This window comes from Eleginops maclovinus, chromosome 1 (assembly GCF_036324505.1).
Source record: "Eleginops maclovinus isolate JMC-PN-2008 ecotype Puerto Natales chromosome 1, JC_Emac_rtc_rv5, whole genome shotgun sequence".
NCBI lineage: Eukaryota > Metazoa > Chordata > Actinopteri > Perciformes > Eleginopidae > Eleginops > Eleginops maclovinus.
Genome location: NC_086349.1, coordinates 16,493,240 through 16,519,254, shown reverse-complemented (window position 1 = coordinate 16,519,254; position 26,015 = coordinate 16,493,240). Strand labels below are relative to the sequence as shown.

The 26,015-nt window shown below is 40.7% G+C and overlaps 1 protein-coding gene across 4 annotated transcripts in view; it reads right to left on the bottom strand.

The window, feature by feature from the left end:
• Positions 1 to 21,023, bottom strand: part of cacna2d3a (calcium channel, voltage-dependent, alpha 2/delta subunit 3a) — a 108,159-nt gene extending 87,136 nt beyond the window's left edge. The window contains exons 1-5 of one of the 4 annotated variants that reach the window (XM_063884458.1): positions 19,545 to 21,023; positions 19,216 to 19,456; positions 17,011 to 17,114; positions 14,842 to 14,886; positions 14,441 to 14,522 (exon numbers count right to left, since the gene is read on the bottom strand). In XM_063884458.1, the coding sequence (XP_063740528.1) occupies positions 14,441 to 14,488 (48 nt within the window). In that variant the 5' untranslated portion in view covers positions 14,489 to 14,522; positions 14,842 to 14,886; positions 17,011 to 17,114; positions 19,216 to 19,456; positions 19,545 to 21,023. Of the gene's footprint in view, positions 1 to 14,440; positions 14,523 to 14,841; positions 15,459 to 17,010; positions 19,457 to 19,544 lie in introns of those variants that run through there. The other 3 variants (XM_063884467.1, XM_063884449.1, XM_063884442.1) reach the window with 3 other exon arrangements.
• Between the last annotated feature and the right edge of the window lie 4,992 nt (positions 21,024 to 26,015).

Genomic DNA, 26,015 nt, shown 5'->3' with positions numbered 1-26,015 from the left:
TTAAATTAAATACACTTAAACTTATTTAAAGCAGTATTTGCCATCAGCAGTAAGATCCAATATATGTACTTGCAAGTAATTTGCAGCATTAGATTTTAAGTGGTTAAAATTACCCATCTAGTTCAACCATTAGTATTAATAAGCCAACATAGTGTATATAAAATAACACTACCATTCTGCCTGCCTGTCTCTGGATTATTGGTTACATATCATAGTATTTTAATCCTATCAATACATCAATCAGACTAAATATTTGCCGGCTAATCTATGTATCAGTTTTATATTCCCAACATGTGGAAAATATTAGATATTTCTGCAAAATAAACCCCTTTAGACGTTTTAAGGTCAGACATATAAAATGCTCAATTATTTAGGACATAAATCCATCACTGGGAGAAACATACCTCTATGAAGTGCTTTTTCTGTGTGTGAATGCTTTCATGTGTCTTGGTGTCCATCAAGACAAGCTACAACATTGTGCCAATACCGAAAGAACATATTTTCTCCCAAAACGTTGTTCAGGACAACAAACGTCTTGCAGTGTCATCATATCATCAAAGCAACATTGATTCCCCAAAGCCATGTTTGCAATTACAGCCAACATAGAATAGGGAGGCTGAGGGTAGCAGTGGTGGAGAGACAAAGGGAGAGGAGGTAAGGAGGGAAAAAAGAGAGGCATCACATGGTTGAATTTAATTCAGTTTTCTGCCATAGTGTCACTGCTAGCTACTACTGTGTGAAAGTCTCTGGGTTGAGAAACTGTCTGGAACAATTGCACTTTGACTGCCACTGTATCCCCTCCAAACACTGTAAGTCTGTTTGAGCAGGGGACAGAAGTGCCACCCCATATCCACAGCAGAAAATCACCGCTGGATCACAGGATCTCCCGGGAACGCCAAATCGCTGCTGTGCCCTCCTCCTTTCATACACTGACTTGTATGCTAGCCGACAAATTGTTCCCTTTAAAAGAACAGCGCTGGCCGGAGATGAAGTGGAACAATTCATTTCACGCTTGTCCTCCCTGCCTCAAAAGCATGTTGGTCTGAGTCCTGTATCTGGTGGCACAGAGACACTTCCCACGGATTGGAAAACACACACACACACACTTACACCACACACGCTCACACACACACACACCACACACACACACACACACACACACACACACACACACACACACACACACACACACACACACACACACACACACACACACACACACACACACACACACACACACACACACACACACACAATGTAAATCAAACCCTTGCTGTGAATGCTAATCACACAGACATAAAACAAGTCATCTCTGAACACAAATAAAACTCATGGGATCATAAACTCTTCTTGCCTGACTGGCCACACTATCATCGCCGCTCCATTCACCATAATGCAATCTATCAGTGGGGATGAATATAATATTGATCATAATGGGGAGATGTCTCAAAGTGAGATCAATGTGCTGTGAATGAATGGGGAGGTTTGTGAGAGCAAATGCACGCACGCACAGCTTTGACAGACCACTCAATCATACGGGGAGAAGAGGGCCACTCTTGAAAGGAAATAAACTGTGCCATAAGGTGTCTGGGAACAGTTGCATTGTGGTCTGTCACCGGGCTGTGCACATCTACCATGCCGTCAGACTTGCCGTCCAAGGCTTAAAAAGAATGAGCAGAAACCAGATTGTTGTATGACTAACATTTACCACCATGCTCCCATTTTTCTTCCCCTATAAAACAAAGTGTCCTTTCTGCCCTGCTGAGTCACAGCTAAAGGCAACATAAAGCACCTGTTGAACATACTCACTTGCCCACATAAAATACAAACTACCCAACTTCAATGTGTCATTTTGCCTGCCAGACAAAAAATCGGACTTATTAAAATCAAAATTGATTGAATCTGGAAAAAGATAGCTTAGAATCGGAGGATGAAACCCTCTTTATTGTCACATACATGCACACACAGTGAAATTGGTCCTCTGCATTTAACCCATCCTAGTACTAGGAGCAGTGGGCAGCTATTGTGCAACGCCCGGGGAGCAATGGGGAGGGGGGATTGGAAGTGTCCGGTGCCTTGCTCAAGGGCACCACAGCAGGGCCCAGGAGGTGGACTGGGACCTCTCCAAGCAGCAGTCCACTTTCCATATTTCAAGTCTGTTCGGGGACTTGAACCGGCGACCCTACGATTCCCAGTCCAAGCCCCTACTGACTGAGCCACTGCTGGACAAAGCTGGAACCTGCTTTGTGTCAGACTTAATAACAACGTTCCCAATCTCTTTCTCTTTTGAATGATTAACGCTCCGTTAAATCTAGAAAGATAACAACAGCTAAATAATGATCCTACAAGCCCTTATTTATCATCAGTGTTACATGCTGGTTTCCTATTCTTCAGTGGGTTGACAGCAGTGAAAGCAGCTGTATAAGTGTTTTCATCAGAAGAGGTAAAATCACAATTGACTGTTGAAAAAAGAAACTAGTTTAACTTACTAACATCTGGAAGTAAGCAGGGGGTCATCAATGAGCAAGGCATAGTCATAATCTCAGAGCAGTTTGATAACCAAACTGTCCGCTAATGATGATCTGTGCTAAAAATGAAGCTAACCAAACCCTTATTGTCGAAACGCAATAAAAAGAGCTGTGTTTAGCCTTAGCTTTAGAAGGACTTCACTATGAGAAAACAAAGGCTGCCATGTTCCCCTAGGAACCACAAAATGTCCTCCAACCGTTGTAGAGATATTACTGTCGGGATTTAATAAGTGGAGTGTCTGTCGGACCCAAAGACTTTAAAATGAACAACATTTTGTGTATTATTATAGAGTGTATCTATACTCCATCACTAAATATGAACTACTTCAAGCACTAGTGTTATCAGTAAATACACATAGAAGGTTTGGATTGCAAACCATCCAACTTAAACTGTATCCTATCATTTCAAAATATATTCAAGAGCTTCAGTGCGAAAGGAAAATAAATTCAGCTTCAGGATGTCTGACCATTTCGGTTGAGTGTTTACATGACAGCCACAAAGGAGGTTAAATATTTGGTTTGGTTAAAAGATGTGTTTTTGGTTGGCAGTATTACGGAAGGACTACGACTACAACTAACTGTATTTTAACTTTGAAAAATATATCAGTACAACATTTTCTACTGATCTTTGACCCCATACAAGCCATTTTCAGTATAATTGAAACCACTTACACACCTCACCTCTTTCACTTCTCAACAGAATTCACCCACCTGCAGCTCCTGAGTGACAAAGTGTTAAAAGGCAGCCTGAGGGCTATTGAGAGGAACAGTGGAATAACAGCTGCACACACACTCTCTCACACACACACACACACACACACACACACACACACACACACACACACACACACACACACACACACAAAGCTGGCAAAGCTGGTAGCGACAATCAGAAGTTTGTTCCAGGGTGCACTGCATCTGTTGGGCATGCACCATTGCCCCTCAGAGTTGGTGCCAAATCCCTGCACTTTCTAATGACCACCATCTTTCAATGTCCTACATGCTTTGCCATCATGGTGTGCCCCAAACGCACGCACGCACACACAAGCTCACTTTAAGGGCTGAGGCTGACATCATCTACGGTAGAAGGAGGACATATCTATGCTTAAAATGAATAAATAAAGCACATGTATAAAGCAAATGCAGCCTCTCCACAGTCTCATCTCAACTTTTTTTTTTTCATACTGCCATAATTTACTTTGCCAGGAAGACATAATAGCACGAAGAGCAGGTCTAATCTGTTCACATGGAACTGATTAATAGTCCACAGTATATCTGTAGTTGCCTGCATTCAGTTGGATTTCATTGGGAGTAGTGGAAAACATTTTTCATGCTTAGCAGCACGCACAAAGCGGCCTGCTGCTTCCCTATTCAACTCCATACATTCCCAGGCTTGGAATTGATTCTAGCAGCAGCCAGCGTGAAAGTGGAAATAAAGAGCAAAAGATTGTTGTGGGTGTATTAAGGTAATATTCATCCTTGCAAGTGGAAATTTATTATGGGAAGTTACACTTTTTAAACTGCAGTTTCATTTGACTTTGCTTGGAAAAATTCACGGTGAAATGAGTGAAATAAATGTACCACCTATAGAGGAATAATATTATCCCCTTAGAGAACTGTAAGACATTTATCAGTTCATGAAGTGAACTGAATATATGAAATATAATACCGTATAAGATATACAATGAGCCTTTTGAAATAAATGTAGAACATTAACTTCAAAATAAGGTTGATAGAAAGACAACGCAATGAACAACTCACTAGATATTTACGGTATGAATATGAACACTTTTATGTAATATCCTGCATATTTTTTGGGGACTTATATTGCTAATATTGCCAACATTTTGTAGTACTACAGATTATATATAGAAAACTGCTCATCTTTGGTACTTAGAGAACAATCCTGACCGGTCACGGTTTGTTTCACATTTCAAGTCTTTATGTATTATATACACAACATTCAAGCTGAGCAGTCTCTGGTTTTGCAAACTTTTTTTTTAGGCTTGCTGCAACAATATTATTACATATTGTATTTAAAAAAAGATATAAGACATGAAAAAGTTGACATTTTGACACTTCCTTTAAGCAGAGGTTCAGTTATCAGTGTAAAGACACCAATGACAACAATAGCTATTGTGCTTACGTATACAACCAGTAACCTCCTGTATTGACGTCATTATTGACTCTATAAAAAACAAACCATCAGAATGAATTATATGTAAATACATACAATTTAAAATGTTTTACATTTCTGTGAAACAATAGCTAACTGGGCACTACAACAATTTCTCTCTGTGGACTACATGTCAACAATACCTTGTATAATCAATATTGCTGAGCATTGATCCATTCTGATCCTGCTGTCTAAGTAATCGTTTGTCTCTTACTCCAGTGGTTCTTAAACTTTTTGTCTGACGACCCCACAAAAAAAACTGGAGAGGTTTGGTGACCCCACTTTCCCAAAAGTGTGTAAGTGTGACGTCACGTTTCCGTAGCAACCGATTTTTTGTTCCAATCCAAACAAATTAACAATGTATGACGATTATTTTATGGAAAAGGAACGATTTTGTGTGAATTAATTTACGAGTTTGCGTCTCCAATGATTTGAGTGATAGTCATACATTTTGAAAGAAACAGCAATGCCATCTGCAGTTTGGTTGTTTGGGGGCGGGCTGTAAATCGCGTTGCCAGGACAACGTTATGCATTGCAAACCCATGGTAACGACTGTCAATCAAGCAAAAACAAATAGGCAATGTGTAAGAAAAGGCCTGGGCGGCAACAATTTATTAACGCAAACAAGAACTGGAACAAACAAAGCAATGAAACAAATGTCCAAATCAAACGGGAGTCAAGAGTCAACAGAGAGTGTGTATGATTGGAACGATCTCACTTCCTCTTATACGGACGCCATGTCAATGAGAAGGATGGGCCTGCTTCCGCGAGCATAGCAGGTCAATTCGGGGATCGATGCTGCTCACAGCAACACGAAGATTCTCCTCCATGCTGTTGAGACGACATCTGTATTTGTTCTTTATGTAGGCCAGGGACGAAAATGTCTTTTCGCACAGATAGGTTGATCCAAACGGCGTGAGGATGTCCATGGCAGCCTTGGACAACCCGGGGTATTCCTGCACAACTGACAGCCAGAATTCATCTAGAGTTTTTGAGGCAAACGACGCCTGCAATGTGCGGTCGCTGGACAGCTCAATCAGCGCATCCTCGAGCTCAGATGGCAGGTTGTTTGAGGAGCAGTTGGTGAATGGTTGTCGTACCCAGTCAAAAGGCTCTACATTCTCCGTGAGGAAATACTTATTGAATTTGTCGAGGAGACTACGAAGATGACAGGTTATTGACTCTTTCAATGAATTGGCATTCATGTCACTCTCCAAAAAGTCGTGCAGCTCCGAGAACATTTCAAAGTCCCCACTCTCTGCACGGGCTGCCCAACGCTGCAATTTTTTTGTGAAAGCATTCACTTTGTCTGAGAGGGTCAGGATGTTTGTGCTGGGGCCTTGTAGTGACAGGTTGAGACTATTTAATTTGTCAAATATGCACGCCAGGTATGCAAGACGTGATAACCATCTCGAGTCAGTGAGATGGTCTGCAAGAGGGGAATGCACGTCTGAGAGGAAGGTGCGCACCTCGCTTCGCAACTCGAACAGGCGTGTAAGAACTTTGCCCCGTGAAAGCCACCTTACCTCTGAATGAAAAAGAAGGGATTCATGTGCAGACCCCATTTCCTGGCAGAGAAGGGCGAAGAGTCGTGAATTTAAAGGGCGCGATTTGATCGAATTCACTATTTGGATTGCTGTTTGAAGAACATTGTTAAGCTCGGGTTCAAGTGTCTTGGATGCCAGGGCCTCCCTATGGATAATGCAGTGTGTGAACTTGACATGTGGTGCAACGCTAAGGACCTTGGCTTTCAGCCCTTTGTGTTTTCCCATCATAGCCCCGGCACCGTCAGTGCATATGCTTATGCATTTATCCCAATCCAGGCCTGTCTCCTCCATCCAACCATTAAGACAGTTAAAAATGTCTCCACCAGTACATCTTCCTTCCATCGGAGAGCAGCACAGCATGTCCTCATGCAGTTTCCCGTCATGACTGTAGCGAATGAAAACCATTAAATGGGCTACATTAGTCAAGTCAGTAGACTCGTCTAACTGCAAAGAAAACCGGCTGTTTTTCACTCTCTCGATGAGCTGGCATTTCATATCATTAGCGATGTCGTTAATGCGTTTGGACATGGTATCATTGGAGAGGGGAATCTGTTTAAGCACACTTGCGATCTTTTCACCATGCATTGCTGTGGTCATCGCAATTGCTGCAGGAAGGATGAGGCTTTCAGCAATTGTGTGTGGCTTTTGTGCTTTGGCTACAAGGTGGGCCACTTTGTATGACGCTGCCAAGGCTTTGGTGGGCACAGTAGCTTGGCTATGCACAACGGTCTTTTGCCCATGCAGCGCAGCTTCTTTTCGTAAAAAAAATGTCATGGGTTTCTGAGCATCATCTGGATGTCGGCTTTCGAGATGTCGTCTCATTTTTGTGGGCTTTAAACTTTCATGTGCCAGAACATCGCCGCAAATAACACACTGTGGGTGGTCGAGCTCATGTTTTACCTGGCACGTGAATCCATATTTAAGAAATTCTTTCAGGTATCGGCGACGCCTCGTTGGTGGGTCTTTTTTATTCTCACCACCGGCCAAACTTGTCCCATCTGAGGATCGCGGAGGAGTAGGTGCACAACTGGAGGTAGATGGCACTTCTGAGCTCAAATCATTGTTTTTTAGCAGCCACCTGTCCATTTTTGATGAAAGTTATAACTAGGCTAGTGGCTAAAAAAGTGGCTAGTATCACAAACGTGGCTAGTAACGTGGCGAGTTAACTATGACGTATTGTAAAAAAACCGGGAAGAAATTGAGTTTGAACAGTGGGCGCAGATTGTTACATTGTTTCTATCATAGGACCAATAAACGATTCGAAACGCCATTTAAAGCTGGGCAACTTTTTTTTTTCTCTCTCTCTCTCCCTCTTAACAGCGTGTAGGAATGAGAAAAAGGCAGATTTTCATTGTATTGACATTTTATTTTTCGTTGTTTCACCAGGTGTTATAACAGCTAATTTCCGACTGAAGTAACAAATAATTTTGCGACCCCACGGAAGTTTTTGCCGACCCCGTTTGGGGTCGCGACCCCTAGTTTAAGAATCACTGTCTTACTCAGTACTCAGCATTACCAGAGTGTCATCTTCATTAGTACCAAGCACAGACCTCTAGTAAACAAATGCATCGCATAAAATGAACTGCAAGAGACACTAAAGGAAAATAAAATAAATACACTGATAGAGTGAGACGTTTTTTGCAATGTGTATTGTTGGAGACGTTGTTCAGCTAGTAACAGGGAAACGCTAACTGCTGTTATACTGTATGTGTCCTGACATTGCTGTTAATGCATAATCATATTCTTGCACCCTGTGTTAGCAAGTGTGTGCTGGGGTGAGACGATAGCAAGTGCAGGTGAAGGTCATCAGGAGGATAAGCCACTGCTGTCCCACTGAGCTGGATTTGGCAGCACTCTCACAGTCTATGGCAAGTGTGCAAATGGGGTTCAGTGTGGGCTCCATAAAATGCAGCCAAACCAAGTGTTTGTTTGTGTGAGTGTGTCAGTATGTTGGCACACTTGATGTAAAGGCAAAGGGCGTGACCTGGGACACATATTAAGGCCGCCCTGAGAGTGCAGCGAGTGCACAACATTGTGCTAGGGCAGCGGAACTACTTTTTTGAGGGTGTGGCGACCAACACTTGCCTGTCCCAAGTTCCCCTCCCATGTATTCTTTAGTGCTGTAGCTGCATCCTATCCATTATTAAAGCACAGCAGGGATGGGGGGAGAGGAGAAGAGAAAGTGAGAGAAGAGAACGGGAGAAAGAGAGAAAAATAATTGGGGGACGCACAAGGACATAAACACATGGGTGAACATGTTTAACGTGTTGACGAAAAGGTTAAAGGTCATTAGTAGAGAAAGAGCTGCGTCACCAGGACATTTTTTGAGTAGTTAATGCAGACACATCTAGACTTGCAGAGGTTTATTATATATAAGGAAGTATTTGTGATTGATGGAGCAGCTGTATTGGGTCGGCTGTCCTTTCGTCTGTGCAGTGTGTTGCTGTACACAGGCCATCTTTACCTACAGCACACAGGGTGGACACAAACTACCGGCAGGAAGATTGATGTGGACAACAGCAAGTCACAGACAGTCCTTCACACCATGCCGCACACGTTAATGTGCTTAATAGTACTAGTCCCGCCCCTTTACCAAGTTGGCTAATGTTTACTCTCTGCATGCAATCCAGTCTGGAGCACACCAGGTGAATAATTTGTCATAATTACAGAAATCTGTGAAATTGTGTGTGTATGCCTCTATACGTGTGTGTATCAGATAATTTCCACTGAAGCCATGAAGAGATGCTCTTTATCTGCAGCCAGAGCCAGACCCGAACAACCAATGACAGATGACAGTGGATATTTGTCTTCAGTCTTCACATTCATCATCCTTACAGCATAAAGCACAAGGTGTGACACTATATGCTAACTTTACTGTGTGTGTGTGTGTGTGTGTGTGTGTGTGTGTGTGTGTGTGTGTGTGTGTGTGTGTGTGTGTGTGTGTGTGTGTGTGTGTGTGTGTGTGTGTGTGTGTGTGTGTGTGTGTGTGTCAGTGAAAATTATTAGTCTGTAAAAGAAAAATCTACCTCATCACAAACACAAATTAACTAATAATTCCCTTTTTTAACGCTGACAATTGAACTGAGTCACAGATATTGGGGAGAAATCAAAGAGGTAATCCACACAACAAGTCATCAAAAGACACTTGATTTTCTAAGCCCACAAACATAGAGTCAGCAGTTGTGCTCTTCAGGAATTGTGGTTCTTTAATCCGGTAGCAAAAGGCCTCACCCTGCTCCTAACCTCTCCACAGTAAAAGCAGGTTGTTTGATTTGCAGTGGCTTTTCTCACCAACAAAGCACTAATTACAGTATGAGTGAGTGGCTGTGTTGGCTAAAGCTGGTCTGCTAGGACATGAAAGGATAGCGGCACAAGCTCTCCCGCCTGCTAACGCTGTAATTAACTCTGTGACACGACATTCTACCTCTTTCTCCACTCATTTCTCTCTCTTTCACAGACACACACACCTCGCTCCTCCATATTCCTCTACAAACAGTGCAGCAATCAAATTTAGCACAATCATGCTTTGGTCAATGAGAACAAGATAGGTGGGGGGGGGCAGGATAGGAGGATTAGGGGAGGTTAGGGAAGGAGGGACAGTCATCAGTACACACCCCTAAACACCGCCTTCCCTCACCTCATCGCCAGCCGTGCTGAACCAAACCTGACAGCTATTCAATTTTCCTAAAGCTAAATCTAATCTGCAGCCGTCTCCCCCTCACTGACACACTGTTACACTGGAACGCCTCAGACATCACCCACCCTTGGCAGCAGATTGGCACCATCACACATGCTTCTCCCCCTCCATTTCGACACACAAACAGACACACACACAAAAAAGGAAGAAAAAAGAAAGAAAAATAATTCAACTTATTTTCAAATGAGTCTGAAGTACAATTGATAGTATTTGACAGTTCAATTATGAATTCATGGACTTAAAACTAAGCTCTAATCAATCCGAAGAAAAATATTATTTGTGTCATGATCAAGGGCATACTGTATGTGTAACGGGTGGAGTCTGTATGTGGGCACTCATATATAGGGTGCACATCATCATCAGATCACTAGTTTTATTATGATATTTTCAACAACCCCAAGAATTACAGAGTCATCCACTAAAATGTGTAATTTTGGGGTATTTGTGAATTGTATACTACCCATAGATAATTAAAATACACACATTTATATGTGCTCACTAAAGTAGAAGTAATTTTAGTACTGAGTTTATTAAAGTCGCTATAGCAAATAGTATATTGCTAACATAAATAAAACATTATCTCAACACATTTTCGTATGGCCAATTTTTGAAGGAAATAAAAGGAACATCAACAATATACGTTTATTTTTAACAAGTTTAGAAAAACACACAAAAGCTAAATCTAATTAAAACTTTAAACGCAGCTTAATATGAGTGGATTTTTTTTGACTCGCACAGCAAAAATCATTCTTCCACTGTTGTCATCCAAATATGTAATTAATTTTAAATGAGTGAAAAACTAAAATGCATCATCATTTCCACTTCTAAATTAGATAATTAGTCATGCTTTTAAATCTGGTTAGTGTGACTGAAATACATATTCAGAGCATAAATGAATCGTGTTTCCAACATAGACAAACATTAAACTGCCTCCTGTTGGAATATTCAATTCAGTTTTTTTCGTATAACGTCTTCATCTTCAGAAAGGCCTCCGATTCGATTAAAACATTATCCGTTTTGTGTAAATCACTTAAAACATAATTGTGATAGAATTCGCTTTTCCCTTTAGTTTTCATTTTGATAAAACTGGTTTTAAGAAAATAAATGGGTATGTAAAAATAATGCAATATTATTGTATTAGCTTGTGATAAAGATGCTATAATGTTTTATAAAATAGTTTAAAGCTGACAGTAGAAGGTTTTTTCAAGCTATATAAAGTAGATATACAGAGCATAAATATGTAAAGCTTCTTAAGGCAAAGTATAGAAGAAGATATACATATATTTTATTTTTTCTTTCTTTGTTAAGGTCCATAGTATTCCAGATTTAAGTTGATGCTCACCCAATTATTTAATACAGGAAGAATTTTTTTATCCATCCTTTTTTCCACCACTCCACCTTGTCTTTTGTCACTCGTTCTTCATGAATATTGCCAGCACTTCAACATGTCAGATGCTGGCTTGCTGCATTAAACTCTTTGGTGGTAAAGGATAATGGTATTGCACACTATACATGCATACACACCCAGACACAAACACTCTTCTTCCCCACCCAGGCAAATCGATTCAAGCATACTTTTGTCACACATCATTACACCTTCCTATCATCCTCTGATGGTTGCTGTGTATACGGTGTCTGTACATGTGCGGGTGAGCATGCTTTAAGAAGGTATGCAAACTTTACACACACACACACACACACGCCTGCAGCCTACAGCTCTTGCTCTTAAAAATAAGAAAGCAGGCACGCGCGGGAAACTGGCAGCCAGCCACTGTGGCGATCCCGCAGAATAATCATTTGTCTTATATCTTACATTACCAAGAGGCTTGAAGTTATTTCAGCGTGGCATAATGTCCCACTACAGTGATACCAGAAAGCGATAACATCAGTGAAGTGAAAAGTAGTCCAGCCAACAACACACACAGAGACACAGCAATCTCCAGGCTGGCTCATATAAACAGGTTGCTCAATGATACATGAAATTAAAGATATCAACAGAACAGCAGTGAAGAGGGTAAAACACACAGAGCTAATTCTCACTATCAGTGGGAGATGTTTAATGTGTCTCAAAAACAAGTCTCTCTTCTTTTGTATGGTTAGTGTACACACCATAGTGTACAGTATTGTACGTGCATGTGTATCGTATTTGTACATGTGGTGATGAGTAAACTGCTAATGCCTGATTTGTGTAACAAATTGAAGGCGTCATTGATCATGTTTTTTTTTTTTCTTCAGGGACATATAAGTGCACACACAGTCAAACACACACACACACATATGACCTGACTGGTGTGTAACCTTGAAAGGAGAGATATTTCCGATGGATACAGGAAACTCTCTGTGGCGTGGGAAGGGAGACAGATCAGGACGGGGGACGAGATGAAAGAGGAGATGGGCCTTGGAAGACAGGCCCAATCTGTCCAACTGGATTGAGAGATATAGATCCTAACTTTTGTCTCTGGAACAAATGTGTCTACTTGAACAAAAAAAAGAATTATTTCCAAATAAGTAGATTTGTATAATTTATGTACCCTTCCTTGAAATTTGAATGAATATGACTGAAGGCAATAATAAGAATTATCTATACAAATATATAATTAAACTTCTTATGTATTTGGATGAGGGCTGTGTGTGTGTGTGTGTGTGTGTGTGTGTGTGTGTGTGTGTGTGTGTGTGTGTGTGTGTGTGTGTGTGTGTGTGTGTGTGTGTGTGTGTGTGTGTGTGTGTGTGTGTGTGTGTGTGTGTGTGTGTGTGTGTGTGAGAGAGACTCATGCAGAGGTATGGTTATTTCTGAAGGAGTTTTGTTACGCTAGGGTCAGAGAGATAACTCAAGAGAGACTGAGTCCATCTGTCCCCTGCCCAGGGGAAACACACACACACACACACACACACACACACACACACACACACACACACACAAACACTGACACAGACATGCCTTGGTCTTTTCTCCTCAGTGCCATCCTCCTTCTCTATGTACAACAGTGTACATCCCTCTATCTTTCCGCCTATTTAAAAGCATATGTGCCCTAAGGGGATCAGTGGTCCCTCCTCATTGTTCCTGGGCAAGAGCTACTAGACTGCACTAGATACACAATAAAGGCGAAAACTACATGAGATGATGCCAAAAGCTTTCGAATGATCTAATGTGTGAATTTATACACCCTGCTCATCTGACATATACTGCAAGCGGGCACGGTGAATACACTTTACTTGCAACAAACCAGTTTGGCGTCAAAGATGCACTATTCCCACAAAGAGGTCCACAGTCTTTCTTTGCTCAATTAACCCTGCGGCCCTCATTTGCATTTCATAAAGAGGTCGTCACTCTGTGGGAGGGTTGTTTTCTTATTTGAGATGGAAAAAGATGAGAAGGGGGAAGAGTTTTTATCCTATCAAAAAGATAAGAGCAATTTGCTGGCTTCTGAGAAAATCCACGCTATGGGCTCACATGTGTGTATGTGACTGTGCGTGTGAATATTCAGTGTGTGGTCATGTGCATACACTCAAGCATGATGGTGGGGGGGGGGGTCGGTCTGTACTGTATGTGTGCACTCATGTATAGGGTACATGTGTAAGTTAGTGTGTCAGATCACCTCTTTGGCCTGTGTGACATCTACTTGCAGTTACACACCAGTGTCTGTGCCTCCACCTGGGACCCTGCACTGAGGGTCCCTTGCATAACACTGTGGACCGGCAGCCACTGAGAGGTTAGCTTCAGCTTTATCCATTGGTTATCCATTAGCCAGTCTTAACTCATGCTTCATCAACAGACTCTCCATTAGCTAAATTTGCATTCCATCACACTCAAATATTGCATCAATGCCACAGAGGCAGAGAGCGGAAAAGGGACGGGAGAAGACTGCAGAGAGGTACGAAAAGAGGTAAGGGGGTGTTCAAATGTGAGGGACTTTCAGTTGCTAAGCACTTTCCACAGAGAATATCTGTGTGTCTACACACCTGCCAGAGTGGCTGTGAATTGGACACCCATTTAAAAAGAGCATATTCTGAATAAGCTTTTAAATCTGTGCCTACCTAGTCGACATGCATTACCGATTCTCAAGTGCCTAAAAAGCACGGGTCCTGCAGTTTAAGAGATGAAGAGTGACATTTCTCTAAATTCAAAAATGACTCACCAGCAGTCATTTCCTCTCATCATAAGCCAGTCTTTTCACATCCACGCAGCAATTTCAAAAGTCTCTCAAAAACGTATCTGTGAGCTTTTAAATAAACAGTATCCTTACCCACTGAATCATATCATTTCAGCTTTGCAAAAAAATTGCTGGAGTATAGTGTGTGGTCTTTGACACATTTTTAAAATAAAAAGACACATATTTTAAAGAAGAAACTCTCCTCTTCTACTCAAATAATTGACAAGACTCAAACTGCCTCAAATTAAAATGTGCTCAAGTTCAGTCATGGGAATTACACTTTTTAGGTATTGAGGTTCCAGAGTACCACCTTATAGTAAGTAGACAACAAAACTGCTCACCTTCTGCAGCAGCTGGGAGCCGGAGTACTTTGCTGATATGGACTTCATCTCCCCACCAAAAGCTGAAGCCCACAGCTTCACCCTGCGTACAGAACACAAATAAACAGAGTCAAGCCATAATTCAGAAACAGTTTCTAAATACAAATAGGCCACAATTTATAAAGCTGAAAAGGACTGACTAGTCTGCTTTTTAAAAGATGTTTGCAAAAACATGTAATCGCAAATCTGCCAAGTTCAAATTGTATTAAGAAAATTAAAAAATATATACTGAATACTTATACCATTAAACAACACATAGCGATATAGCATCAAATATTGTTTACTCAAACAGCTGTAGGTATTTATAAGTTCTGCTTTGAAACTTGGAAATTCAAGTGGTGCGTAAAAGAGCATCTACTTACACGGACGGAGGGATGCTTTGGTGGGTGCATCCCACCTCGGTGACCCTGGTGCTCAGAGTTGAAAAAAGTAAAATCAGACACGCACACCACGCACTAGAAACCACACAGCTCCGATCCACCTGCATCTTGGGCAAAATACCCTCCCTATGCGCACAGAGCGTGTTTTTTGTTGCCTCCCTGGATTTTTTTCCTCTCCAAAGAATCCGAAAAAATTAAAGAAAGGGGGAGGGGGGAATGCAGGAAATTAGAAGTCACCTATGCTGACCGACTAAATCGTTCATGGCAATGTGTGCTGTTGTTCTTGGAGCCGGACGCGGTTGAGCGATGCGCCTTGGCAAACGGCAGCTGTGAGTTATCCAAAGTGCCGCGGTGTGGCCCCGCTCACCGGTGCGGTGCACACGGCTCTGCTGCACGGCGGAAAGTCGAGCACTACTCCTCCGGCAGGGAAAGTCCTTTCAGTCGCGTTGTGTGACCGACCTCACCCGCAAAGAGCAGAGAGTGGAGGTACAGGGGGAACCGGGGAGACCATCAAACGATGCAGCGCACAAGAGCACGCCTACTCGTCTTGAGTGATGCGACTAGCCTCCTCTCACTATCTCTCTCTCTCTCTCTCTCTCTCTCTCTTCTCTCCTCTCTCTCTCTCTCTCTCTCTCTCTCTCTCTCTCTCTCTTACTTTCTCCCCTCCTTACTCTCAGGATCTGAGGATGCTGTTATTGTTGTTGTTGAATTACGCCATACTTCTTCTGCCTCTCTCTCTTTACCATTTCTCGTACCCATTATGGGCTCTAATACAGGGCTAGCCTTTAGCTTTCATGTTAGATCAAGTCATGCACTGTATGCCCAGTTCACTGAAGCAGGAATTACTGACAAAGTGCTGACAAAAGAGAAAAGAAAGTGTGTGTGTGTGTGTGTGTGTGTGTGTGTGTGTGTGTGTGTGTGTGTGTGTGTGTGTGTGTGTGTGTGTGTGTGTGTGTGTGTGTGTGTGTGTGTGTGTGTGTGTGTGTGTGTGTAAAGACATAGGGAAGTGGAGATGTTCATTCTTGGTGGAAGGAGGGAAGGACCACATGATACAGTATTTCAGTTATACTGAAGAAAAGCCTGTTAATTAAATGCACTTTGCAGCACGGATGTGGCACTGGCAGTGTGTGGGCATATGGGTTGTGAAAGAGGATGGCAGCCTCGGGGCATTGGACCCCATGCGACGGATTGTGTTTCACACAGGGATGGAAGGATTCTGAAAAAAACACTGGAAGGGGATCAACACTGACTGAATAGCCTATCTCTATGGCTGCTTCACATTAGCCTCACCTTTGACCTATGGGTCAAACAACCAGTCTTGGTAGTCAAACCCCCAAAACCACAGTTGGTCCAGACCCATACCAACAACAATAAAAAGTACTCACATATGAAAGACCTTTCTTATATATGTTTTTGGGATTCCCTCTAACAAAACTCAGGTGTCATATAATCGTACTGGCATATATGAGACCATTAAATGCACTCAGTGTTTAAACTGTAAATCAAAATGTTTTGCATACATGTTATTACGATGATATTTGCTTTCCCAGTGACTTCGCTACAGTGGCCAGTGAATTGATGCCACTGGAAAAGCTCCCAGGTTTCCAAATCAACAAGCATGGCTTCTCCAATGTGACCATATTAAGTCAGCCTGCAATAAAACCGTGCAAACACTGTGTGATGGTCTGGTATACTGAGAGTGACAGAGACTACACATAAAAAGACATTATTTTGTTTTGTAAAGCTAGTTTATAAGTGTTTGTGCATGGAGTATAATAATCCATTTTAACCAGAAAACTGAGCAAACATTTTCTGACCCATATTGATTATTATTTAGGTTGCCTATGAACCACTGACTTAATGTGAGACTTATTGCTTGGTAATAGGAGGGAGTGTATGTGACTACTGCCCTAAACCAGCTGCTGCCAAACCATTATGTCTATATTTTTGATTGGTATATGCTGCAGAAGTGGCAGCCTCGGGGGGTGCACACCAATAAATGAAGTTAGATTTGGAATTTTCTTTTCTTTTTTTCTCATTTCTTTGAATGTGTTTCTTGGTACAGGTAAAATGCTGTTTGCTCTGGGCAAATATGTATTAGAAATAAGAGAGAAACTTTGAAGTTACATGATCATCTTCTGCGTTGTTTACCATCTTGTTTCAGAATCATCTCTTCATACTGTGTCAGTCCCAGCATGTTCATAATGTATCGTATGGCATTGAAGACAGGTTTCACCAACCTTATTCCTGGAAATCTGCAAAAATAAAACAATAATATATCAGTTGTGGTAGTTATTACTGACTTTTTATCCACAATGCTAAAGTCTTTCTTGGGGAGTTCCTAGTAAAGAAGTGATATTGTGATTAGGAATATCTCTGAGCAAAGCAAAGCCACTTCACTTGACAGAACTAGGTGGTCTGAGAAAAAGCATTGACGGTAAGTAAAGTGAATGGCCAGATAAAAACCAAAATAAATTATCGAATGAAGAAAAACCACTGTGGAGTTTTGTTGAAGAAATTATTCATACTCATGGCTAAAGGGATAGTAAAAAAGCTATTTATGTCTTTGTTAATTCGTCCTCCTTATTTTCATCCTATTCTGGTTCTCATGCAGTTGTCCCCTCCAGATGTCTTACTTCCTGGTCTTGTAAAAGTGACTGGTTATTTTCTTACTCTCTTGAGAATTAGAGGGTTCACACAAAAGGGTAGTTCTAAGAAAAGTTGTCATTTAAACAAATTGGATTAATCCTTTTTATTAATATTTATTAGAGCAAATTAAACTGCACCAAAGTAAACAAAAACCAGATGATATCACAGTTTTGAACATAAATTCCTCATTCCTTTATCTTTTCCCAAGGAAGGTTTTTTTCCCTCTCACCTCCTTTGAGACATCACAATCTAATATGTCCCATGGGACGCGATACACCATCCCAATAGTCCCTCATAATTCCCTATTCAATGTTAAAATAGCTTCTAGCCGTGACCCTACAGACAAAGAGAAAATAACATTGTTTCAGTGATATTTTCCATTGACATAAAAGATAAGAATATAGTTAAATTAGCTATAGCAACAAGCCAACCACTTTTACATATAATTCCTGGCGCTAGATTCATGCACGTGAGCCGGAGGCATGATTTTCCGGGTGGATGGGGCGGTTGAGGTATACGCTGAGGCCTGGATTAGCAAGGGATTCTTTTGCACACTATAGTCAACCTTGGAAATAATGCATTGCATGCAGAAGCCATGGGGATTGGGATAGTAATGTGGTGAGGAAGACATAATTATTATTAGTATTACTAGCAGACATGAACAAAATAATGCATTGATAGATGTATGTCATTATGGAAAATAAAGTCCTGCACACATATTTTATGAAAAAAATGGTTGAGAATTAGTCATGGGTCACATCAGAGGGAGAAAAACATCAAAGACTAATGACCCAGTACTCTTTTCCATCTTCACACGCCCACGACCCCTCTTGTTTCTCTCCTCTAACCCTCCATTTGTTCAGTTCTGAATGCTGTAATCACTTCATCCGATTTTGGAGAGCAGAGTGTACCCAAACTGCTGGTAACTGTACCTGGCATTTTTGCAATGAAAGAAATATTTTTGGACGGTGCATTTTCTTACCATCTAATAATGATAGTTTTAATTCATTGACTTCATATTTTTTCGTTACTCTGAGAAAGTACACTTCTGAGATCTTAGTTCCAAGAAAAAAATTTGAGGTCATACTAACATACTGGTAAGATTATGCTTTAAGGGGAGTCATCATCATGTGCACAACAGTGAATTATAAGCATCTGGGGGTTATTTAAAACAGTGTTATGATTGTACTTTAAATGTGTAATGACTGTCAAAACTGTAAAGAATCTGACTTTACAAACTAATGAGAAGCCATTGCTATTACTGGAAGATGATGGTTTTTCACCAAGAAAATACTGTCTTAAAGTAGAATATTATACAAACTGCATGGGACTATGTACAGTGTAAGAGCAGCTCAGTATGGCCTTGTTTCCTTTTCTGATGTCTAGTTTGACCTAAGGCCTATCAGCTATCCTGTATCACGAGCAGCTCATTAGCACCAAGGTCAATCCTGCATACCAATACAGAATTAAGGATCAGTGGAAAAGGGTAGGTGTACTGGCATGATTGAACTGGATGTGCTAATACTTCAATAAGAATGTGTGATTTTACAGTAGCTTTATATAATGTCCCCCAAATATGCAGGTTTTTTTACTGTACTACTGTCATCAGTCCTTTGCCCTGCCAGAAAAAGCCTACATTAGGTGAGGTGTTAGCACCAGAGTGACAGGCTTTGATTAAAAAACACAGCGATGTTTAGGGAATTGCACCTTTGACAGATCAAATTGGTTCCCAACTGTGGTCATAATAACCACAAAGCTGCTCCTGGTCCATCTTGCAGGTCTAAAAATAGTCTATTAGAAAACCAGTCACTTATTGTCAATTCTATCATGGAAGGACAATGTAACATTTTATAGCTTTAGCTGAGCCAAAGCGTCTCTGTCCAGGCTGGTTTGCATTTACACTAGGAGGCGGGAGGTGGTGTCCGAGTGTGAGCATCGATGTACTTATCTGTAGAGACAGTGATGGGCTCCCATTAGTGCCTAGGAATCTCAAAGCACACCATAAATAATTCTTTGTTACCAGACTCAGAACTCACCTTGCTCCAGAAATACCTCCCTTAATTCAATTAATAATGAGATGCCAAAGACTTTCCTCCATCAGCATGGGCAGAGAAACAGATGACTGTATTTGGTGGGATGGAACACAGCTGCCTGCGGAATATGCAGCGTCATGGATCAAAATATCCTCTGCATGCAAGATTCATGGGCTCGAAAACAAGGACAAACTGCATCCAGCTTGCCACAATGAACAGCAGGGGGCATTGGCAGCCACGATGCGAGGGAGATGAGCTAATGTGTCACCTGTTAAATCAGGAGAGAAAATTAATAACAACTCAGCTTTCACCGGTACCTGGAAACTGTGTCCTTGAATTAAAGAAATGATCTGAACTGTTGGTTAAGGCTGACTGTGCTTGCACAATTAAGTTCTTTTGAAAACGAATGTTCATGCAGATGGAGAGTGAATGAAAGCTTTTGGGAGGAATTATCTCCAATAGTGGCTGTCAACATACAGTACACTGGGTTGAATAGATGATTAAAAGGCTTATGCACAGAGATTTACTTGGGTTCCTCCAGTGCTGGTGAAAGGTAGCCTAATTTTTCAGACTGGCATCTATTTATTTAAAAAATTGCTGAGGATGTTTAGATGCCATTTCAACACTTTGAAAAGAGTGAAAAGGGTTTTCTGTAAATGGTAGCATTCAGTCCCAACTGGGAGCATCTCATTATTTATTATAGAACATCTAGAATTTAAACTTGGGATTTTAAATAACTTAAGGGGAATGTATTATACAAATGCATAACAACTATTTAAGTTTGTAAGAGGAGTAGGAGTTGTGAGTGGTAAAAGTTCAGAAATTCCTTCTGGGATAAATGGTGCCAGAGACAATCTATCATCACGGCGTATGTTCCCATTTTCACAAAGAAATATCACCTGAGAATATTTGCATAGCTGGCTTAAGGCATAAGCAGAACAAAGTTAGCAGCTGTTTAGGGTCCTAACACCTCCAGGAACAGATTATAAACTGGGTGTCCTCCATTCATTTGATCTTTTATAATTCAGGTATTTAAATTATTGATATATTACTGTTACTGTTACTGTTACTCTTACTGTTATGTGTGCACTTTAGCAAACTTTAAATATTGTTGAGCCGAACCTTTCTGATTAGGAAGCAAACAGCTTGTTCAGTATAGAGATCTAAAGTAATCTCATGTAACACCAAAATATAACATCCATGACAAAAACAAGTTGTCATTCAAAAAGTCTCTTAACACTTCCTGATACAGCAAAGCAGTATGATCTCTGAGATCTTCTTCTAGGGACATCTAAAATATGCTCTACAGTATATAAAGGGAAAATTAACATCTGCATGTGTCTTTCTTTTGACGTTATTGTAAGTGAATAAGTAAATAAGTTAGTAAGTAAAGTAAAGTAAGGACATGCTCCGGTCCAAGAGGAGACACAGGTGTTTAACACAGACCTGAACGATGCTCTTCATCGGGTGTCTTCTGACGAGGGGTCAACAGTATAATAAAGAAACAGATTGTCCAGCGACAGAAAAGAAAGAGTGGGAAATTACGAGGAGAAGACACTCGGTAAAAAGTAGGAAGAGGAGAAGAGAGTGAAATGAGTGCTTCTGGCTTTCTTAAAAGGACACCAAAGATCAATTTGTCATTGTAATAATCTACAAAATGGAACGCATATTAGTGAACGTAATTGTGTTAAAAGCAATTATACACCAGTCATTTCCTTTTCTCAAAGATAAGAATCAGAACATTGAACCATTTATGAAAGAGAAAATAGTCCCATAATGGCACTGTGGTATTGGTGACCCACAGTAGTTGACAAAGAACATCATGAACCTAACCCATGTGTTTTCTATGTCATTTAAAAACATTATTTCTCATGCGTTGGGTCAGTAATTTACCATTACCTGTGAACCGTGCTGAGTAAGCAGAGACGATGGATTTGGAAATGTTCACATTGACCATGACCTTCATGTACATCTTAGAGGATATAGTTCCCCACCACCAAACTGTGTGGCAGCTACAAGAACCTCAATTAGCAGAGTAATTAGGTCATATATCAAAACAATGAAGCGCCTGGGTGAGGAGGGACAGAGCTGGTCGGAGAGGAGATGAAAGAAGCAGAAGAGGATGGTTAGACTTTAACGAGGAAAGGGGGAAACAAGGACGTTTAGGATATTAAATATTGTAGAAGTTAGGGAACACAGAAACAGGAGGAAGCCATCTGCTTTTAAAAGGGTTGAAGCATTAATGATAGAACCAAGAAGGTGCTTCAGAAAGACAGGTCAGTAAATTGAAAGCAACCAGAGCATGGAATGACAGAGGTAGAGAAAGAGGGCGATTTGTTGGGACATATAATCTGGTGTTCAGAGTGAAATCAGTGAGTGTTCCCCTGGAGACAAATCAGTGCGGCTCTCCACATACGTTTTTGAGGGAAATGTGAGAGCCAGTCATGATGCACACGGAAAACCAGGTAGCATTATTTTGCACACATCCTAATATGAGATTTTCAGTGTCTGGAAATGCCTCACTACCCCTCCATTTTTAGTGTCATTAAAAGGTGCAGTTAGAAATATACGAAAGCCAAATATCTTAAATATTCTGAGGCAAATTCAGTAACAGCAGGAAAAATATTTCCTCTACATCCTGTCTGAAATGTGTGCACTTAAATATCAGTGTCACCTTTAGAATAAAATGTGTATATCTGACTGGATGCATGCATTATCATGCATCCAGTCGATGTCCGTTTTTTCTAAATTGTCTGCATTGCCAGTCTCCTGAGGGCCAAAGCATCTCACAGCTCATACTTAACACTGTGTCCTTGCGCTGGGGTTGTGTTTAGATTCAGTATGTAAACAAACAGAAATCAGGGATTTTGCTGTGTGTGAAAGAGAGATGTACACACACACACACACACACACACACACACACACACACACACACACACACACATCTTCTTCAATGACAGTAATACTAAAAGCACTGTGACAACATGCATAATTAAAGGTACTTCACCTAAAAATAGATGGGTGGGAAGAGAGAGTATGGAAACCAGAGATGAGTAAGAAACAAGAGGAAGACAGAAAGGGGTAACAGAGAGCTGGCGGATATCCAGAGCAATAACAAAGAAGGGAAAGAACATCCAAAGCACAAATTGTGTGTATAGTCTGATTTAAGTTTCGGGAGGAAACTTGTCAATTTTCTATTCCATCTTCAAACCAACAGTGTGAATTGGCTCAAGGAGCTGTCTGATTGCCTGAAAGGAAAGGCTTGATAGGAGAGGTGGCTTCATTGTGTGGGGGAATAACAGGCAGCCGGTGAAGACGTCTGCGATATTTGCATTATATTGTGTAGCAGATTAAAAATGGTGCTAAAATGCTCTACATTCACAACATGTTCACAATTGATTTGCCCAAAGCATGCCATTTCATTTTACATTCCCCAGCCACTCCAATTAAAGAAAAAACACCTTGCTGTTACAAGTCCTCTCCTTACCCCCATTATTCTCTGTCTCGCCTTTATTTCCCCCTCCCTCCCATCAGCTTATTTCAGATATGCAATCTCCTCTCTATCTTTTTCTTGTGTCTTATTGGCTGGGCCTCAATGCACCTTATTAAAATGTATATTTCCAAATCATTCTTCAAAGGCAAACTGTTTGCAAAGAGAACCAGAGCAATGCCCCATGTTACAGGAAATTACAGTGAGACTGAGCAGATAGCCCACCTCTCCGTCACCGTCTGCTCTCTCTGTATGGCTTTGCCAACATTGCGCTTCACAGCTGCAAATCAAATGACAAAACACTGAATACTCTCTGTTATATTAGCTAATCATTGTGTCTTCAGATTCTGACATGCAGCCCAAGCACTAGGCACTACTGTCAAAACAACCTATTTTTAACAAATACTTATCTCTACAGCACTCAATCTGTATCCAAAACCAAAACAAAATACACAAACATAAAACAACCAAGCTCATCTTTAAACAAAAGGACTGAGCCACTGTCGAGCAGCATATAGTGAAACTCCTCTGATCCACCCTTGCACTGTTTATTTGTTTAAGTCCCAAAGCCTAGGCTGTCTTGTTGATAACCAACTCATTTGCAATAATAAGATGCCCAAGAGGCTAAAATGAGGCCATTCACTGCGGCTGTGCTGATAGAGGATGAGGAACTCGGAGGCTGTGATTGGCTTGACTGTGATGTCCAATTAATAGCAGATAGACTCACCGAGTTCCAACGCACTTCAAAGTGTCCCATTGGGCCAACTCAATGATTGACAGTGCACAATAATCCGAGGCACTGTTAGGCTGAGCAATATTATCTCTAACTATTTACCACAGTGGACACAGCGAAAAAAAAAATAAAAAAAGAATGGAAAACTGAAAAGGTTCAATGTTTCAAGAGGAAGAGGGCAAGCGTCTCATCTTCTGCCAGTGTAATTTAAACGAGGATGCTGCCATCCAGCTGTCTGAAAAGTGTATGAACTCTGAACTTGGATTCCTTGAAATGTCCAACTTTACACACCTACAATTTTTAGTATCACTACCATCACTCGTGCTAAAATGCAAAGCAGCTTAGACAGTGGGACCCTGTCACAGTTTGGCTGCAACAAAGGAGTTGTGCGGCATACCCTGCAGGCCCTGTGCTTTCTGGCTGGCAGCTTTACATATAAAACAGGCGGGCATATCTGCTTCTGCACAGGCTGTGGCCACAAAGTCCGAATCCCCAGTTTGGAGTACTCTGAGGATCCTCGCTCTGGAGTTCTGCACAGGGAGAGATTAACAACAAACAATAAACATGACTCTTCTGTTTGTGTCTCAGAGAGAGGAAAATTATGAATCACTGAGGGAAGTTTGGTCAAATGGAAGTCTCCAGCGTCACTGTCAACACAAATACTATTTACCCCTGCTTTTAAGAGCTGTTCACAATCTAATTAAAAATGGTTTTGTACATTATCTGTTCCATTTATTACTTCAGCGCCATCATTGGCTACTGTGCTGTAATTTGATTTAGAGTTTTGGTGATGTTACAAGTTGTTGGCAATGAACATACTCTCAGCAGTAAATAAAAACCTTTAATTCAGTCTTTACTTTCCTTATTGGTCATAGCCAATCTTAATGTATCATTATTTATTTATTTTGAGAACAACATATCCAGAGGTGGCCATCAGAAGCTGTGACACATGCAAACACTGACATCTAGAGCATGTTATATGAAGTTACACTTTCGCAATACAGAGTGAGGCACACTCAAATATAACAAACCTAATTGAGGCACATTAACTCCACAGCAGGATATATATATTATTTTTTAACCATGAGTGGTTGATAAACAAACAACATGATGATCTTATGTTCAATCATCAAATTAAACATTTATGTTATGTCTGAGAATTCAGCCTAAATATATAAGTTGTGACAAATTAAGATCAAGATAGCTTACTATTTACCAACGTACGTATATCTATTGGTCTACTAAGATATACAGTCTTATATACAGTCCTATTATTGCTCTACTAAGGGAACTGATAGAAAACTGCAAATGTGATTTTACTAGAAACACTGTTATAATAGGTCAGAAACTCTTGATCTCTGCCATCTCTGTTTGAAAATTCAAATAATTACAACATACAACAAAAACACTACAAAAACATTGGGCACATGAATGCAGTTATTCTTACCCCAGCATCTCAATAACTACTATGGGCCTACTGACAATATTGACATAAAATGCAATCACGTTCTAAAATAATTCATGATATTTTTGTATCCAAATACTTTTCATAATGAACACTACACACGCTCTAAGGGCTTACAGTCAGACTACTGTACTCAATCTATCAAGCACTTATAAACAGATCTCCATAAAATGTGCCGGAAACACAAAGCACTGCATAGCATACAAGACAACCCATAGACACACTATAACAAGCAGTGATGTGGATGTTACTTGTAAAATGTAGGCCAAATGAACTACTAATTAAATGCAAAACACCTTCAATCAAAGGTTTCTTTCAACAAATGTTAGATTATGAAAGGGGATTCTTATTGAAAAGATCGCAGTGTTGGTTCAGGCTTTGCACAAATAACTAGCTGGGGTTAGGACAAAGAATGGGTTGAGGTTAATAAAATGTCGTCAAGGAAGATCAAGGGGATCTGTTAGTCAGTGGTGTAAAGTAAAGTACATTTGCTAAAGTACTGCACTTAAGTACACTTATGAGAGACTTGTGCTTTATTTGATTATTTCAATTTGTTGCTACTTTGTATTTTTACCGCAGTACAATTGTGAGGTAAATGGTGAACTTTTACTCCACTCCATTTATTTAATAGCTTTAGTTATTTTGCACATTTTGATAGTTATTTGGGTTATTAGACACCTGGAGTAACATTCACAAGTTACCCTGCAATTCACTCTGGTAGTTCTACGTCTACTTAAGTACAAGATATGAGTACTTCTTCCACTTCTGCTGTTCGTAACTTTTAAG